Below are 20,300 nucleotides of genomic sequence, written 5' to 3'. Positions count from 1 at the left end.
CAAAATGGCAGAGCTAAGATTAGCCCTGTAGTTCTAATCCAGAACACGAAGACTAAAGTGGAAATCTAAGTAGGGAGCTCTCCATTTCTCATGTCAAGGGTATTTTAGTCTGAGGTAGGTGGTAGCTGGTAAAAAAATAATGAGCTCAACATTAGATACAGAAATCATGAGATGATCGACTCCAAAATAGACTGTTTGGCTCAGAAATCATATTTTAATAAACAGCAATAGCCAATCAAGAGAACAAATCAGGTCCCTTGACCTCCTTGACCCTGCACTGCTTTTGGTTTGTTAGCGTGGTAAAGCCAACCAATAGAACTGCTTGGTGCTTTCTTTTTGAGCTGCTTACACAATCTAATAACACACTAAAGTGACTATTCATGCCTATTTAACAAAAAAAAATTACCTTTTGGGAGTTTAATGTTTTCCACCAGACCTTTCTTGGCAATAGATGAAACATTTGTCAAGATGCTTTTGTTCATGAATACTTTTGTTTGTTTTGATAGCTTAAAAATGGTTTGTATTGATCTCCTTTCCTGAGGGTAAAATGAAAATGACTCTAAAATTGATTTTTTAAAAGAAACCTGTACTTTAAAGACCTGCTTGACAGTATTATTTACCCCTTACATTATCTTAATCTATCTAAGTGTTACTTTAACACGTCTCTGTAATTATTTTGGTACAGTACTTTTGATTTCAATGTTCTAAAGGTAAATTAACTCTGCAAAACCCAAAATATTTCTTAAGCAAATGTTTTTGACTTTCGGCTTTCTTGGATGCTTGCAAATGTATTAACTTTTAGCCAATATAAGCATTCAAAATTTTGACTCATCTTGCACTATACAGATTTTTGTCCAATCAAATGTTCTCTGGAATGAGAATGTCCCTCCCCCTAATACCACCTGCAACTGACTAGCAAAAAGGTTCATGGCTGTGACATAACCAAAGTCTATTGGCTATTTATTTTGTTTTTGTTTTTTTCTTTAAAGGATGGAAAGCAGATCAGCATAGGACAGAAAACTTCACTTGTCAAGCAGTTTATTGCACTTTGCTAAGGTCCTGAGGATTCATTTTTCCCATATGGAAAGCAATGGCAGTACTGGTATTCTGACACAAATTCAAATCTAATCTCTTCCTCCAAGGCGGATTCCCTCTGGTTCTCCTTAAAGGGATAGTTCACCGAAAACTAGAAATTCTCTCATCATTTAGTCACCCTCATGCCATCCCAGATGTCTATGACTTAATTTCTTCTACAGAACACAAACAAAGATTTTTAAAAGAATATTTCAGCTCTGTTGGTCCTCACAATGCAAGTGAATGGTGACATGAACTTTGAAGGTCCAAAAGAAAGTACAAATGTAATCCATAAGACTCCAGTGGTTAAATCCATGTCTTCTGAAGTGATATGATAGGTTTGGGTGAGAACCAGATCAATATTTAAATACTTTGTATGGACCTACAGAGCTGAGATATTCTTCATTTGTGTTCTGAAGAAGAAAGAAAGTCATACACAACTGGGATGACATGAAGGTGAGTAAAAGATGAGAAAATTTATTTTTTGGGGTGAACTATTCCTTTAAGTTTTGGTACTGGTTCTTTGTACAGCTTTATTTTAATGAGCTCTGCAGCTCCTTTCTAATGATATACCCAACCATTAGCTGCCCAGTTAAAATAAGCTCCTAATGTGCAAACTAAATCTTCAGCTAAGACGCCCTCACTGAGATTTGATTAAATACGAGTCTATTAAAAAACATGTGAATGAATGACAGAAATTTATGGAGGAATAATAGACAAATATATTCATTTATAGCTTCCATTCATTTCTTCAGGATGACTTAATCACATCTTCCCAAACAGCGCTCAGGAAGTGTCTCTTCAGGGATGGCCTTGGAAGGAAATTAAAAAATGAAATTAATCTGACCTTCTGGAGGAGGATGAGGAGGAGGAGGAGGAAGGCTTCCTGGAGGCATTGTAAGATAATGATACCAATCTGCACCTTTCCCACTAACACCACATTCCCAGAGCACGAAAACACACACACATAGCCTTATAATAGAGATTTCTTCAACAGAGGTTCTGACACTAGCACAACTGCAATGATGAAGTCCCAAAGACTCAGCAAAATATTCAAATTATACACCACTGATGTAGTCCACCTCACCACATACTGTATACTGAGCCTTTTTGTTTGTGGTACCTTTTATTTATGGCAGATATGACTTTTGCCATATATATAATGCAATAGTTCAAAATTCTTACTGATAGTCCAGTATCACACTCAAAGTAATATAAAATATTAGATATGAGTTATGATTAGTCTGTATACTTATAACTACTATGATAAATATATTATACTTTCATAATCCAGACAAAGTACCAATACTAGATTCTATAAACAGAATCACAACAAACTCAATCAAATATGAGAATAAATCAAATATAAGAAATCTACAAAGATTATATTTAACACAAAAACTGTATGACCATCCATTGGAAGACAGAAGGGGTGTTTGGGAAACCTGCTTGAAAACAGGCATTATATTTGCAATTCTGTTTGGTGTCGCTAGAGGCCCAGAAATTACACACTTCACCTTTAAAAACATGAATTGCTACAGTTAAAACTATTAAAGGAATAGTTCACCCAAAAATAAAAATTCTCTCATCATTTACTCACCCTTATACCATCCCAGATGTGTGTGACTTTCTTTCTTTTGCAAAACACAAATGAAGATTTTTTGAAGAATTACTCAGCTCTTTTTGTCATACAAAGCAAGTGAATGGGTGCCAAAATGTTTAAGCTCCAAAACTCACATGAGTCAGCATAAAAGTAATCCATATGACAAGTGGTTAAATCAATGTCTTCAGAAGTGATTTGATAGGTGTGTTTGAGAAACAGATCAATATTTAAGTCCTTTTTTACTATAAGTTCTCCTCTCTGCTCAGTCAATCTACACTTTAACTTTCACTTTAACATTCTTCTTATTGTGTTTTTGATGATTCACATTCTTCGTGCATATGCCCCCTACTGGGCAGGGAGTTGAATTTCAAGCAAAAATTTACTTAAATATTTATCTGTTTCTCACCCACACCTATCATACCACTTCAGAAGATATGGATTTAACCACTGGAGTCCTATGGATTACTTTTATGCTGCCTTTATGTGATTTTTTTAATGCTGATATTTTTTCATCCATTCACTTGTATTGTATGTACCTACAGAGATGAAATATTCTTTTACAAATCTTCATTTGTCTTCTGCAGAAGAAAGAAAGTCATACACATCTGGGATGGCATGATGGTGAGTAAATGTTGAGAGAATTTTTCACTTTTGGGTGAACTATTCCTTTAAGTTCAACACCTCAACATGCCTCCGCAAGACATTCAAATCACTCTGGAATTTTAAAGAGGTACAAAACATTTGATATTGGTTACTTCTGTTCTCTTCTTTTGCTTTGATAAATGAGCTTTTTAGGACTGCTATTAAGCTTGTTGTCCAATTTGTAGACTGCTGCCAATTTAAAACCCATAACAACCTCTGAGATTTAACCCTTTGAAGACACATGTATGCAATAATTTATAATCTGTACAAAACCACTAAGATTAAGATCTCTTTGTGAATTAAAATAGGGCTGATGTTTTGGGTAATTCACAAAGATATTGAAACTGAAGATCAGAAAACAAATGAGAAAAAGAAAAATGGAAAATACATGTTAAACTTGGTTGTCTGTAATTCAGTCAGTCTTTCCTTTCTGCGCTGCCTGATTCATTAACTAACCGAACACTGAGAACATCTATTTTTATCAAAACAGTGAAGATCATTTTATTTCCTTGAAGTGGAATATTTGATGTAGCCATGGATACAGTTATAAAAGCAGTGTGTAAACACAAACGAGAAGTAATTATGACAGAATGATTAGAGCTCAGTACTTTTCATTAGGTCTCAAGGCCCATAAACAATTGTACAACTGTTTTGTGAGCCATCTGTTGTGCTTGTTTGGTATCTATGGGTGGGATGCATTTTGTATTGATGAGTTCATTTTGATTTGATTGGTTCTGGTACTGCCACAGTTGGAAAAATATCAAGTCTGATCTCACTCAGGGGAGAAAAGAAAATGCTCTCCTCCTTGTGCATAGATATACAATAGACGGAAAATATTATAGTATGTTTAGTCATGAGGTCACTGTTGCCTGATGGGTGTACTCCTGAACAATACATACTTTCCATGTCATGCAAAACAGACCAAAAGCTAATTGAGAAACAGACAGTACAATACAAATCTAGATTGGTATCAGAGACCCTGGGGATTTAGAAGTGCTTATATTTGTTGGAGCTATGGTGCAAAGTTAGCAGAAGCGCTCCTATCAAACACATTGAGCTGTGCTACTCATATGGGTGATGCAGGCTCGAGTATGGACAGCAATGTAATGTTAATATAAAGTGGCAAATACTCACAAATAAGAGCAAAATTTAAAGTGAAGAATTACTTGAACATTTGACTTACACTTAATGAGATGAAAATTCTGTTATCATTTACTCACCCTCAATTTCCTTTGTTGCACTGCTTTGAAACAATTTTGAGTTTCTTGAGGAAATTTTATAATATTAATAATATTGGTCAACAAAAATATCAGACTGAAATGTGGAATAATGTAAAATTTAGCATTATGGTACAGCTGATTTAAAGCCAACTGGAGTTTTGTTTTTACTTTGACTATGTTTGTCATGTTCTTAATAAAAATAAAATTATAAAAGAGTAAGTAATTTTTATTTATAAACTGTTTTATTCACTGCCTGGATTATCCAAAATAGACATTACAATGCTTTTTATATGACATTTTTTTTTTCCCAGAACAAAATTGTGATATATATATTGTTAATCGTGATATAAAATTATTCATATCGTGATTTATTTTGTTCATTTTGCACACCCCTATTCGAAACCCATGTGAGATTCTTTCCTCTGTGGAATACAAACGGAGATGTTGGGCAGAAAGACAACCTCATTCACTATTTACTTTCATTGTATGGAAAAAATATGCAATAAAAGTGAAAGGTGACTAAAGCTGTCCAACATATTTCGGCTAAAGAAAAATCGGCACACACTTGCCGATTTTTATGTGAGATCAGGCTAAGCTGTCAGGCCCTAACATCCTGTTTAAAATCACATTTTTTTAATTTAGAAATGACATGAGGTAGAGTAAATGATGACAGATTTTTAATTTATAGGTGAACTATTCCTTAAATGTTGTTGGTATTAAAAACACATATCCTAAGTTGATTGGTTGAAAAGATAAGTAAAACTCTGCTCACAATAGAGCGCAACAGTGCCAGGCCCTCTTATTCAGCATCTGGGTTCCGGAAGTATTTTTCCCATTCATTTCTTCCATAGACTTTTAAAAAAAAAACTCCATTAAAGAGTTGTAAAGCATGAACCAAACCAACCAGCCCTGAGGTAAACTGCAACATTACAGACTTTATTTTAAGGCAAAAAAATATTTGAAAATCCAACAAAAAGTCAAAGGTACAAGCCTGTGTACTTACCGTCTTTCACGAGGGCACGAACTACAATCCCACGAAGCACTGCAAATGACATGATTGAATATTAAACTATGGAAATATATAAAACTATTAATTTTAGGTTGTTGATTATAAGTATTGAAACAATATAGTTTATTTTTATTGTGAAATATTCAGATATACACAAATATATATGTGCAGGGAGACTGATGAGTTTGCATCATTCAAAGGGCATCATTGAAGTGGGTGGTCACTTCTGGTCTTATTATGTGGGCTTTCTTGGCCATGGTTCTCTGATTGGTGGATCTTTAACAGCTGTACCATGGGTACTGTAGTTGTTCACCATGAATTCCACTATTAAACGCGATTTTTAAACAATGAAGTTGAAATAACGTAGATTGATGGTTTCAACAGAAGCATATACCACGTATTAACAACCCCGGGGGTCACGGTAGGTCTGTCTTTAAAGTTTTTATAAGTTACTGTTAAAAATCAATTAGTCTATCAAAAAAATGAATGGGGTTTTTACTTCCGGAACCCAACTGTTGCACTCTATAGCAAGAAATAGCATGATGTGAAATCCAAATCAATCCAAATAATTTCCACCAAGTGGACAGTTATATTGGGTAGGAACAGTGGTAGGAGTGACTGTTACTGTCTGGTTCACAATCAGCTAACTCTTAACTGTTTAACCACTGATTAACTAACCAACAAACTACCAACTAACCGACTAAATAAACACTAACTAGCTGAACAACAACAACAACAACAATAACTTTATTACTAGCTCACCAATCACTAACAAACCAACCAACCTACCAACCAACCAACCAATAACCAGCTAATCAATAAACCAACCACTAACAAATAGCCAACTAATTAACTAGCTAACTAACATTAAAAACAAACCAACCAACCATAAACAAACCAACCAACCATCCAACTACTAACTGACCACAAACTAACTAAATAACTAACTAACTAACTGAACAACAACTAACTAAATTACTAGCAAACCAATCACTAACAAATCAACCACCCAAATAACAACTAACGACTAACTAACTAACCAACCAACCATATTTTATTTTGTGTTCTACAGAAAAAAGAAATTCATACAGGTTTAGAAGAACATGAGGGGAAGCAAAAGAGGAAATTATTTTTAGGTGAACTATCACTCTTAATCAGTTGGTATTAAGTCACGTATTTTAAGTTGATTGGTTATATACATAGATAAAGCTCAGCTCACAACAGCATTAAATTAGCATGATGTGAAATTCAAATCAGCGATTTCCTTCCAGTGGACAGTTACATGGGGTAGGAAAGAACAGTGAATGACTGTAACTGTCTGGTTCACTGTAACTGATAAAGCCTCCCTGGTCCAGCCATCCCTGTGGCATTCACGGTAGCCAGAATCTAATTATTTTCCCTGCATGGTCCAATGAGCCCTAAAGGTTAATTACTGTCCGTCTGCATACTCAACTGCCAGAGCACAATAAAAGCTGTGGATCGCTGCTAATGTCAGACTGCATGTATCCAAGTGGCCTATGTCAGTTTCCAGGTGTACTCGCAAGGAGTTCAGAAATTTCATCTAGAACTAATGGCCATCTAAAGCATGTTTGCTAGCAGTACCACAGAGAGAACTGAAGCTGAGAGGGTTTACGGTCATGGATGAAAAAAGAAACTCCTTTTTTGTAGTTAGAGTGCATAGGGCACTAAAGGAATGTTCCAGGTTCAATTCAAGTTAAACTCTATTGTAGCATGCTGTCAATCATTTCAGCTCACCCCAAAAATCAATTTCACAGCTATGCACATACAGTACAATGCAAAATATAGTCACAAGATTTGCTTACCAACCTTGTCTGTGTAAATTTTCATCCAATATTTCAACTCCTGTTATGACCATGTAAAGCCTGTAAAACTTTGCACAATACTCACAAGGATACCAGAAAGGAATGTTATCTGCAAAGTTACCATCAACAGGAATTAAGTTGGTAACACAATTACAGGTTCATTCGTCTAGAACATTAGTCCCATGGCTGAATTCAGACAACTTTACAGTTCAAATAACAAAAATATTTTAACTAATGAACATAAGAATTATTAATATATACAGTAAGTGTTTTAACAAAAATATTTGTTCAACATTCCTGTTTTTAAACCCTACATGTAAGATCACCCCAAGTATGAAATATGCTGTCTTAGATAATGGTGGGCTTTGGAGTCAAAAAGGCTGACAAGCATTGCTTTAAACTATTCTGTGTTTAGCCAAGCCATCTTCCTTGTCTTTCCTCTGGCAACACAGCTGAAAGATACTGCTAGCCTAATTTCAGGCACAGCGGCTCCTCTTTTGTGTAGACAGATGCTAAAGCTTGTACAATGGCATCAGTGGCCTCCCCCAAATATACTCTCCTGCACTGTCTGCAAGTGATGAAGGATTAAGACTCCAGTTTGCAATGCTGTGCTGTCCATTCTCACACACGTCACCATGCGGGGACCGCTTAATTTAATCTGTGTTTCAGAAAGATGGAAAACAGCAGTGGCAGTGGTAATTCATGCTGTATGTGGGTTCAGGTACTAGGTACTCACAATTAGAGTAAAACCTGTGTGTAATCAGATTACAGCTACTTTTAATGGATTCCCTGATTACATATCGATTACATAAACTATTAGTCTTGAGTTATTGCATCAAAACATCCAAAAGTAATCAGGTTATATTACCTAAAAAAGTGTAAACTGAAAGATTATTTTTAAATCTAAGAAAACCTCTGTTAGGGAACAAATGGAAATCGATGTATAAATAAAGCAAGCACTGATGAAAAAAAAGCAAACATTTCTTTCAGGGGTAGAGGTAGGGTGTGTTACGATTAGTCTCTAGTGATTATAATTAACATTAAATAAATTAAAAAGAAGTAAATGTGTTTATGTGACCTTACCTTGCGTGAGCAGCTGCAGGGTGCGAACTTCTTCTCTGACGCGCAGCTGGAGCACCTGCTGAAGAATATACTGTCTCTGACTCTCCTGCATGATGCCCATCCGCTCCAACTTCCTGTCTGTGAGCCTCATCAGAGCTCGACCTGCACACACATACACACCAACATGAACACAGTTCAGGCTTTAAAAAAAACACATACATGACAAATTAGTTATAAATAATAAAACTGCATTCGCACATAAATCATTACTGTACTTGTCATTAATAAGAGGCTATTATCAATCCCCTTGTGTAAAAACAGATTGAGTATTGTTATATCCTAAATTTCGAGAACCTAATGAGAATATATCGTAATTAGTGAAATTTTGTCCTCCAGCTAGAAATACTGTCAAGGTCAGATGAATTTTAGTGCCATTTTTAATCATCTCCTAAAAAATATTCTCCTCATTTCTCCATTTATATGAGTCATAACAGGAACACTGCCTGTCAATGCCCTAGTTAACAACTGCCATTTGTGCATGCTGAAGTTAATGCCACTGTAGCACCTCACATGTTGCCTTTAGTTACTGAGGCAGGAACGCTACAAATGCATTTACTCTACACTGTGATGAAAATTATTAATTCGGTTGTTTTTTGTGAAAGAGACCAACACGGTGCCATTATCTGCAGTGAGGACACAGTGTAGCACGATTTGCAGTGATTACACCGCATTATGAGAGTGACTTCTCCTCTCTTGTCACTCGCTCCCTCTCTTCCTTAATGGTCATGTCTTTAAAATATATTGTGTCTCCAGTGAAGGAGAAAGCCATACAGGGGCTGCAAAAACCCTCTGAAAGCTAGCAAAACAAAGAATTTAGATGACCCTAATCCACTTGAGAAAATGTTTTATGGTTATGTAAAAACTGGAAATTAAAAGGATGAAGAAAATCAAACAGGAGACATTTTAATGCTGCAATTTATTATTATTATTATTTTTTCTTTTTTCTTGGAAAAATATGGCCAGCTGCTAAAAAAGCAATACAACATGGATAATGGGATATATAAAAAGGTAATGTTGAAAAAAAAAAAAAAGCCTGTTATCTAGGAGGTTTGTATGTAAAACGAGAGGGGCCTGAGTAGCTCAGAGAGTACTGACGCTGACTACCACCCCTGGAGTCGTGAGTTCGAATCCAGGGTGTGCTGAGTGACTCCAGCCAGGTCTCCTAAGCAACCAAATTGGCCCAGTTGCTAGGGAGGGTAGAGTCACATGGGGTAACCTCCTCGTGGTCCATTAATGTGTGGTTCTCACTTTCGGTGGGGCACGTGGTGAGTTGTGCGTGGATGCCGCAGAGAATAGTGTGGGCCTCCGCACGCGCTACGTCTCCGCGGTAACATGCTCAACAAGCCACGTGATAAGATGCACAGACTGACAGTCTCAGACGAGGAGGCAACTGAGATTCCTCCTCCACCACCAGGATTGAGGCGAGTCACTACGACACCATGAGGACTTAGAGTGCATTGGGAATTGGGCATTCCAAATTGGGGAGAAATGTGCTTGTGCTATCTTTTAAATAAATGTCACTTTGTTTGATGTCCTTTTTGGGGCAACTGTACTGTATATTGAAGATACATACTCTGAAAACAAGTCTTACTTTTAATGTTTAGATATCTGTACTGAAAAACAAAACAGATACCTGCAGAGAAAGATTGATGCTCATTGCATTTTTCTTTTTGTGGGGCATGAGAGAGAAAAAAATCATTTTACAGCACAACATAAAACAATAGACAAAGACAGCAACATGTCTGATCAACAAGAACTGCTTCATATTCTGATGCCATCTTTATATTACTAAATAGAATATCTAGCCGCTATGAGCACAGATGGGGCCTCTTTAGTCATGGAACATTAGAGGCAGAAAATTGGAGTATGTGTGAGGCGTGTAGGTTGAGGTGATTGGGGTAAGATATTTTAGTACACTGGTCGAGTGCCAGACTACCCCTTCATTTGGCAGCGTTTGGTTGAAACGCCTCAATGAGAAGCAGCATCTCAGCGTGCCTTCCCTCTGAATCACCGCCATGAGAGTCTGACTGAAAAAATTTGTCAAAGCCTGGAGAGGAGAGGAGAGGAGAGGAGAGGAGAGGAGAGAAAACTAAACAAAATAAAACAGGAGAAGAGAGGAATGGGGAGAGAGGAGAGGAGACAAAACTAACAAAACAAATAGAGATGAGGAGACAAAACTAAAAACAAAACAAAAGAGGAGAGGAAAGCAGACAAAACTAAATAAAACAATATGAGAGGAGAGGAATAGGAGGGAAGAGAGGAAAGAAAACTAAAAACAAAACAAGAGAAAAGGGGAGGAGACAAAACTAAAAACAAAACGAGAGAAGATACAAAACTAAACGAAACAAACTGAGAGAAGAGAGCAGACAAAACTAAATTAAACAAAACGAGCAGGGAAGAGAGGAATGGGGAGAGATGAGAGCAAACAAAACTAAACAAAACAAAACAAAATGAGAGACCAGGATAGCAGACAAAACTAAATGAAACAAAATGAGAGGAGAAGAGAGGAATGGGAAGAGAGGAGAACAAACAAAACTAAACTAAAAAAAAAAAAACTCAAGAGATGAGGAGAGCAGACAAAACTGAATAAAACAAACAAGAGGAAAAGAGAGGAATGGGGAGAGAGGAGAGCAAACAAAACTAAATTAAACAAAACAAAACACATGATTAGGAGAGGAGACTAAACTAAATTAAACAAATCAAGAGGAGAGGAGATCAAACTAAAAACAAAACAGAGGAACAAAAAAAAAACAATTAGAGGAGGCATAACTAAATAAAACAAAATGAGAGGAGACGAAACTAAACTAAACAAAACAAGAGAAGAGAAGAGGTGAGCAGACAAAACAAAACAAAATGACAGGCAAGGAGAGAAATGTTGAGAGAAGAGTGGAAATAAAAAATAAAAAAATGAGAGAAGAGGACAAAGCTAAACAAAAAAAAGAGAGGAGAAAAAACTAAACCAAACAAAATATGAGGAGAGGTGAAAAACTGAAAACAAAATGAGGCAAAACTAAACTAAAAAAAGAAAAAAAAAACAAGAGGAAAGTGGAGCAGACAAAACTAAGCAAAACTATATGACAGGAGATGAGAGAAATGAGGACAGAATTAAGAGAGGAAACAAAACTAAACAAAACAAGAGAAGAGGAGAGGAGGCAAAACAACACAATATGAGAGGAATGTGGAGTGAGAAAACAGGAAATAATGAAAAAAGAAGAGGAGAAAAGGTGAATAGATGAGATAAGAGTTACAAATGGGAGTGTATACAAAGGAAATTGGAAAGGTGCCATTTTACATAAATAACTGTCCAACAGAAACATTTAACATGTTTCTTAGATGTCACTTAGCAAGAACACTGGGAGACAGCTGTCTCAGCAAGATTAGGATGTAAAAAAAATCAACAACAAAAAATGGTCTGTTCTCGCAGGTCAAATTAGGCATTTGTGTAAGGGGTGGAGAACAAAAACATCTATCTATCCATCTGTCTGTCAGTCGGTCTGTCTGTCCATCTATCTACCTTTCAGGAATTAACATATAGGCCTACTGTAGTTGTCTATTAAGTTGGGATCCGAGAAAGTATTTTAAAACCAAAAATGTACACACTTCAGCTTTAAGTGTAGCTTAAGTGTCAAAATATTTTTAGGGCCCACTGTATGTTGAAGATATATTTTCTAAAAACTAGTCTTAATCTCTTGTGCAATTTTACTTCTTTATCTTGTTTTAAGGATGTAGACATTTTTACTGAAAAACGGCAACAAAAACATGGATGTACAGTTGAAGTCAGAAACTTGCATACACTTTAGCCAAATACATTTAAACTCAGTTCCCTATCTGTCACTCACTTGACGTTGTGTCAATGTAGTGACACTAGGGGTCACTCTTGAGAGCCCCAAACACCGCTGCTTTTTTTTAAAAAAGGCCAATGAGAATTGGCGAGTGGAATTTGCATGCCACTCCCCCAGACATACGGGTATAAAAGGAGCTTGTATGCAACCATTCATTCAGATTTTCTCTACGGAGCCGAGCGGTTCTATTCATTGAAGCTGAATTCATCCGTGAGTTCATTCACCTCATCTGCTGGATTTTATGGCACAGTTCACTGGCTTCTCCCCCTCTGCACCCGTGGAGTGCAGAGAATGCCCTTGGGCGTTTCGGCAGAATAACAAAAGAGTATATTCTAAAAAGAGTATATTTTCAAAGTTCTAAAAGAGTGGCACACACGGAACGTCTTTTTAAAGATGCCTTTCCGTTTGTGTGTTACTCCTGGTTGCGGTCGTTATCTCTCCGCTTCTGATGGCCACGATCGCTGTCTTACATGTCTGGGCGCTGCACACACGGAGACATCATTCGTGTATGGGTCTTGTCCTCATTGCGAGAACATGACCATGGCAACGTTGCGGTCGCGGCTTGCATTCGTAAGAAAGCAAGCCACCCCAGCGGCTCCCCGCCTCGGTCCTTCTACCTACAGGTATGAGGCCGTGCCGGTTAGCACTGGGGGCGATTTGGGGACATGAATGGGACCACCTACACCGGGTATCCCCCACAGACCTCCCATTCCCCAGCACGCTCGCTTGCCCCGGTTGGGCGCTCGGATGAGACCGCCGGATCGTCCCAGACACTGTGCAATGTCAGGGAGGATGAGGAGCAGATCATCCTAGTAGCACCCTACTGGCCCACCCAGACGTGGTTCTCGGACCTCATGTTCCTCACGACAGCCCCCCCCCCCGGCGAATTCCCCTGAGGAAGGACCTTCTTTCTCAGGGACGGGGCACCATCTGGCACCCATGACCAGACCTCTTGAATCTCCACATCTGGCCCCTGGATGGGACGTGGAAGACCTAAGTGGCCTACCACCCGCGGTGGTAGACATGATCACTCAGGCTAGGGCTCCCTCTATGAGGTGCCTGTATGCCTTAAAGTGGCATCTGTTCGCTAAGTGGTGTTCTTCCTGACGCGAAGACCCCCAGAGGGGCGCAGTCAGATCGGTGCTTTCCTTTCTGCAGGAGAGGCTGGAGGGGCGGCTGTCCCTCTCCACCTTGAAGGTGTATGAAGCCACTATTTCGGCTCATCACGATGCAGTAGATAGTAAGTACTTGGGGAAGCACGACTTGATCATCAGGTTTCTGAGAGGTGCTAGGAGGTTGAATCCCTCCAGACCACACCTCATCCCCTCGTGGGACTTCTCTGTAGTCCTTCGGGGTATACAGGGAGCTCCCTTTGAGCCCTTGGAGTCAGCTGAGCTTAAGGCACTCTCTTTGAAGACTGCCCTCCTGACTGCGCTCACTTCCATCAAGAGGGTAGCGGACATGAAGGCGTTCTCTGTCCGCGAATTGTGCATGGAGTTCGGTCCAGGTTACTCTCACGTGGTCCTGAGACCACGACTGGGCTATGTGCCCAAGGTTCCCACGACCCCTTTTAGGGATCAGGTGGTGAACCTGCAAGCGCTGCCCCAGGAGGAGGCAGACCCAGCCTTGGCGTTGCTGTGTCCGGTGTGAGCTTTACGCATATATTTGGATCGCAGGCAGAGCTTTAGAAGCTCCGAGCAGCTCTTTGTCTGCTTTGGTGGACAGCAGAAAGGAAGCACTGTCTCCAAACAGAGGATCACCCACTGGGTCATTGACGCTATCGCGATAGCATATCAGGCTCAGGATGTGCCACCCCCTGCGGGGTTACGAGCCCACTCTACCAGGAGTGTGGCGGCCTCCTGGGCCCTGGCCAGTGTCGCCTCTTTGGCAGACATCTGTAGAGCAGCGGGCTGGGCAGCACCCAACACCTTTGCGAGGTTCTACAATATCTGGGTTGAGCCGGTCTCGTCCCGTGAATTGGCAGGCACGAGCAGGTAGGTTCCGGGACAGCTGGCCGGGTGTACTGCTTGCGCATAGTGCCTTTCCCCTCCCTTGAGGTGAAGACGTGCACTCTTGACTCCCAGTCGTATTCATAGACTGTGATTCCTGGATGATTTTCCTCCTTAGCCCTCTGGCAATTGAGTTTGCGGAGAAACTCGCTGCCGGCCCAGTATGTGCTCTAATGAGACCCTGTACTGAGGTAGGTGCTCCACATGTGCTGGTTCCCTGAAGGCGACCCCATGTGATATCTTCCGCAAAATCGTTTCCCTGTCGGTAAACTGCATCTTCCTTGGGCAGAGGCCCCTTTGCCCCCGGTCGCCATGCTTTGTAGAAACTCCTCCCCCTTTGGGTAGGACCTACCATGGGACCTCTCCACGACATACTTCCGACAGGACTCGGTAAGACCATGTGACGTATTCCACTCAAAATACCCCCCCCCCCCTTTTTGGGGAGAAAAGAGAGGAAAACAGGCCTCGGCTGGGCTAGCCTGTCCCTATTGTTGGGCAGTCGACTTGTTCCTGAAGGACCATTTGATGCTCATAAGAGCGTTGGGGGAGGTTACGTGACGGCCTGGTGCGCTGGCTATGAGGCACAGAGCGGTCTGCCCGTCTTGCACCGACAGTTCACGTAACACAGTTCAGCTAGTTGTGGCATTTTGTATAGGGACCCCTAGTGTCACTACATCAACACAATGTCGAGTGAGTGACAGATAGGGAAAGTCATGGTTACTTTCGTAACCTCCGTTCCCTGATGGAGGGAACGAGACGTTGTGTCCCTCTTGCCACAACGCTGAACTACCCGCTGAAATGGCTGGGACCTGGTCTCAGCTCCTCAGCACAAAACCTGAATGAGTGGTTGCATACCAGCTCCTTTTATACCCTTATGTACGGGGGAGTGGCATGCAAATTCCACTCGCCAATTCCCATTGGCCTTTTTTCAAAAAAGCAGAGGTGTTTGGGGCTGCCCAGAGTGACCCCTAGTGTCACTACATCGACACAACCTCTCGTTTGTAACCATGACGTTTTTCACAATTCCTGACATTTAATCAGAGAAAACATTCCCTGTCTTAGGGCAATTAGGATCACTACTTTATTTTAAGAATGTGAAATGTCAGAATAATCATAGAGAGAATTATTTATTTCAGCTTTTATTTCTTTCATCACATTCCCAGTGGGTCAGAAGTTTACATACACTTTGTTAGTATTTGGTAGCATTGTCTTTAAATTGTTTAATTTGGGTCAAATGTTTTGTGTAGCCTTCCACAAGCTTCTCACAATAAGTTGCTGGAATGTTTAACCATTTCTCCAGACAGAACTGGTGTAACTGAGTCAGGTTTGTAGGCTTCCTTGCTCGCTTCAGTTCTGCCCACATATTTTCTATCATATTGAGGTCAGGGCTTTGTGATGGCCACTCCAATACCTCGACTTTGTTGTCCTTAAGCCATTTTGCCACAACTTTGGAAGTATGCTTGGGGTCATTGTCCATTTGGAAGACCCATTTGCGACTGAGCTTCAACTTCCTGGCTGATGTCTTGAGATGCTGCTTCAATATATCCACATAATTTTCCTTCCTCATGATGCCATCTATTTTGGGAAGTGCACCAGTCCCTCCTGCAGCAAAGCACCCCCACAATATGATGATGTCACCCCCATGCTGCACGGTTGGGATGATGTTCTTTGGCTTGCAAGTCTCCCTCTTTTTCCTCCAAACATATCAATGATCATTACGGCCAAAGAGTGAAAATTTAATTTCATTAGACCAGAGGACATTTCTCCAAAAAGTAAGATATTTGTCCCCATGTGCACTTGCAAACTATAGTCTGTCTTTTTTATGGCAGATTTGGAGCAGTGGCTTCTTCCTTGCTGAGCAGGTTTTAAGGTTATGTCGATATAGGACTCGTTTTACTGTGGATATAGATACTTTGCTCCAGCATCTTCACATGGTCCTTTGCTGTTCTGGGATTTATTTGCACTTTTCACACCAAACTACGTTGTAACGTTGTTGGCTGCAGCAATGATGAAGACGAAGACGATGATGAAGATGAGAACCCAAGTGCAGTTTATTATATAAGTGAAATCCAAAAACCCTAACCATAAACGTGATCTAACAAAAACATAAACTAGACTTGACTATGACTATGACTACAAAACAACATTCACATTCAATACTTGACAACTAGACAATGAAAACATGAGGGCTTAAATACAAGACATGGGAGAACATAAACCAATGAGCAAACAGAACTCATAACAAGCTAATTAAACAATAACCCAATGAAAACATGACACAAGAACATGGAGGGAAAACAGAAATCACATGACAAGGGAAACAGGAACACATGACATGAACCAGGAACTAGAATTTCAAAATAAATGACATGAATCAACACAATACACATGACATACGTTCATCCCTAGGAGACAGAATGCATCTCCTTCCTGAGCGGTATGATTACTGCATGGTCCCATGGTGTTTATACTTGTGTACTATTGTTTGTACAGATGAATGTGGTACCTTCAGGCATTTGGAAATTGCTTCCAAGGATTAACCAGACTTGTGGAGGGCCACAATCTTTTTTCTGAGGTCTTGGCAGATTTCTTTTGATTTTCCCAAGATGTCAAGCAAAGAGGCACTGAGTTTGAAGGGAGGCCTTAAAATACATCCACAGGTACACCTCCAATTCAGTACACCTCCTATCAGAAGCTAATTGGCTAATTGTCTAAATGCTTTTTCTCATTTTCTGGAATTTTTAAAGCTGCTTAAAGGCACAGTTAACTTCTGACCTACTGGAATTGTGATATAGTCAATTAAAAGTGAAACAATCTGTCTGTAAACAAATGTTGGAAAAACGACTCATGTCATGCACAAAGTAGATGTCCTAAACGACTTGCCAAAACTATAGTTTGCTAATATTATATCTGTGGAGTGGTTAAAAAATTAGTTTTAATGACTTCAACCTAAGTGTCTGTAAACTTCTGACTTCAACTGTACGTGGCTTTTTTTTTTTTTCTTTGTAAGGCATAAGAAAATTATTTTATTCTGTAGTACAACATAAAGCAACAGACACAAATAAAATATATATATATTTTTTTTCATTAGATTAGATTCATGCACATACACAAGTCCAGATGAGAGTTTTGTTACAAATGAAAGCTTATGTGAAACATCAGGGCAGATAAATCTCTTTTCCTATTGTTTACTCTCTTTCTGTGGATGCTCAACTGGTGTACTTCAGTCCTGATGAATGGACTCAGCTTAAAGCTGTCTCTCTCTCCACTCCAGTCCTGTCAACTCTCGGGACCTGTCCCTTTTACATGTGAACCAAAAGCCCAGCTAATTACTTCTTCAACAACCAGGGGAATGACAGACAGAGGGAGAGAGTGAAGAGGCAGGATGGATGAGACAGAAAGAGAGAGGGGAAGGGGGCTCTGGGGCCTTTAAAGATGGAAATTAACCTCACAAAACCTCTCTGACAAAACTCTCATGGTGAACAAGCAGGACTGCGCTTGAGAAACTGGTGAAGGAAAGTCCTCAGGTAATACAGTAGCACACTTCACATAGTTTAACTGCAGCTGCATTCACGAGTCCCGAGGGTACCTTTCATTCTCTCTCTCTCTCTCTCTCACACACACTCACACACACACACACACTAGTAGCCGCTCAGTCTAACGCAGAGCCAGAGAAAGTCTCTGTCAAGTACGTCCCTACCTGGTTCTACATAGAGTACCATACAACAGATGCAGATTATGCAGTAAAATTACCTCTTTTACATAGCTAAATTGTAGATTTAAAAACAATGCAGTTAGACATTGACATTATTCATTATACTATTGACATTAACTCATGTTAAAAGATAAATTGTGTTAAAAAAATGATTAATATATGTAGAAATTAACATTAACCAACTGTGAAGTGTTGTTCATTGCTAGTTGTTCATGTTAACTAATGTAGTTAACTAATGTTAACATATACAACCTTATTGTATAGTGTTACTATATATGTTTATAAGTATATGAAAGAAATTGGTACTTTTATTCACCAAAGTGGAATTCAACTGATCACAGTGTATAGGCAGGACATTAATAACATGAAAAATTACTATTACAATTTGAAAAAAATGTTCAGAAATTCTTAAACTACTTCAAAGAGTTCTCATCAAAAAAATACTCCACGTGCAGCAATGACAGCTTTGCAGATCCTTGGCACCTTGTCAGGGTGTCAGGGTGGCAGGGCGGAGGGCGGGGCCAGGCCGTGATTCTGCACACCCGGCCCCTAATCAGGCTGATCAAGCCCAAGAGGGATAAAGGCGACCGGAGACGGCGGTTCGAGAGAGAGAGAGTTACAGGCAGCTGCCCGGCATGTGTTTGTCTTTTTGTTGCGCACACACTCTCTCTCTCTGTTTGTGGGTGTCGTGCTTTCTGGCCACTCTCTCTGGTGCTCTGGCATGCTCTTTAGGTCTCCCTCCACCATCACTATAATGAGAGACAGGTGTTAGAGATAATTACGGGCCAGGTGACGAGCCTTACCGCTCTCCCTCTCCCGCAGACCGACACATGTCCACGCCCCCCATGCCAAAGTCAGTTTGTCCAGATACTCAGGTGACATTTCACCCCATGCTTCCTGTAGCACTTGCCATAGATGTGGCTGTCTTGTCGGGCACTTCTCACACATCTTACAGTTTAGCTGATCCCACAAATGCTCAATGGGGTTTAGATCCATAACACTCTTTTCCAATTATCTGTTGTTCAGTGTCTGTGTTTCTTTGCCCACTCTAACCTTTTATTTTAGTTTTTCTGTTTCAAAGGTGGCTTTTTCTTTGCAATTCTTCCCATAAGGCCTGCACCCCTGAGTCATCTATTTACTGCTGTTCATGAAACTGGTGATGAGCGGGTAGAATTCAATTAAGCTGTCTGCTGAGGACATGTGAGGCGTCTATTTCTCAAACTAGAGACTCTGATGTACTTATCCTCTTGTGTAGTTGTATCTGGGCCTTTCACATCTCTTTCGGTCCTTGTTAGAGCCCATTGTCCTTTGTCTTTGAAGACTGTAATGTACACCTTTGTATGAAATCTTAAATTTTTCAAGCATTGTATAGCTTTCATTCCACAAAACAATGACTGACTGATGAGTTTCTAGAGATGCTGTTTCTTTTTTGCCATTTTTGACCTAATATTGACCTTAAGACATGCCAGTCTATTGCATACTGTGGCAACTCAAAAACAAGCACAAAGACAAACCAAATAGCTTTCAACTGTGTTTGATATAAAGTGATTTTCTAGTACCAAATTAGAAATGTAGCATATGTACAGTATGTATTAGGGCTGTCAATATAATTAATTGCATGATATGCAGATTACTTAATCACAATCGCAATAAAACATATATAATAAATATTTACTTAGGAAGCCCCTAAAATGACTTGCGCCCCTGCTGCCGCCTTATGTGCACGTCATATTATATATATATATATATATATATAAAAATTCATAAATTCATATAAATTACATAAATTCAGACATTTTTAAAGTGTGGCATAAGTGTCTAAATACACCTGAATATGCCTGAAGTGCAAGTTTAAAGGCGCATTAGAGGACAAGTACTGTGGCAGCTTGTCTTCATGCTTCAGTATTCCTTAAGTTTTAAAACATACCCACGACAACTTAAGTCCAAATCATTTGAAAGAGATTGAGCTGTTATCATTATTTGGACCGGCCTGTTGCAGAGTCCGTACTGATCACTAGATATCAGGACAACGGCATTAGGCATTTAATCAAAAGAGGGCAGATAGCAAGAGTTACAGAGATGAATGAAACATGAATCAAATCAAAATCAAATCACTTTTATTTAACATGAGGGGGAGACAGTGATGCTATTCTTACAAAGAGAGTGCGAGATGCTCAGTGAAGGTCCCTTGTAGGGATGTATGATACAATTTTAGCCTACCAATAGTGATACCTGTATTTT

At 39.6% G+C, this 20,300-nt stretch overlaps 1 protein-coding gene across 5 annotated transcripts in view; it reads right to left on the bottom strand.

The window, feature by feature from the left end:
- The window catches only part of LOC127420640 (sterile alpha motif domain-containing protein 12-like), a 161,612-nt gene that overhangs the window by 93,570 nt on the left and 47,742 nt on the right, over positions 1–20,300 (bottom strand). For 2 of the 5 annotated variants that reach the window (XM_051663051.1, XM_051663050.1), the window contains exon 4: positions 8,450–8,595. In XM_051663051.1, the coding sequence (XP_051519011.1) occupies positions 8,450–8,595 (146 nt within the window). Of the gene's footprint in view, positions 1–7,913; positions 8,030–8,449; positions 8,596–18,370; positions 18,809–20,300 lie in introns of those variants that run through there. The other 3 variants (XM_051663055.1, XM_051663054.1, XM_051663053.1) reach the window with 3 other exon arrangements.

This window comes from Myxocyprinus asiaticus, chromosome 30 (assembly GCF_019703515.2).
Source record: "Myxocyprinus asiaticus isolate MX2 ecotype Aquarium Trade chromosome 30, UBuf_Myxa_2, whole genome shotgun sequence".
NCBI lineage: Eukaryota > Metazoa > Chordata > Actinopteri > Cypriniformes > Catostomidae > Myxocyprinus > Myxocyprinus asiaticus.
The sequence above is the reverse complement of the archived record's forward strand: the minus strand, read 5'-3'. Positions and strand labels throughout refer to the sequence as shown.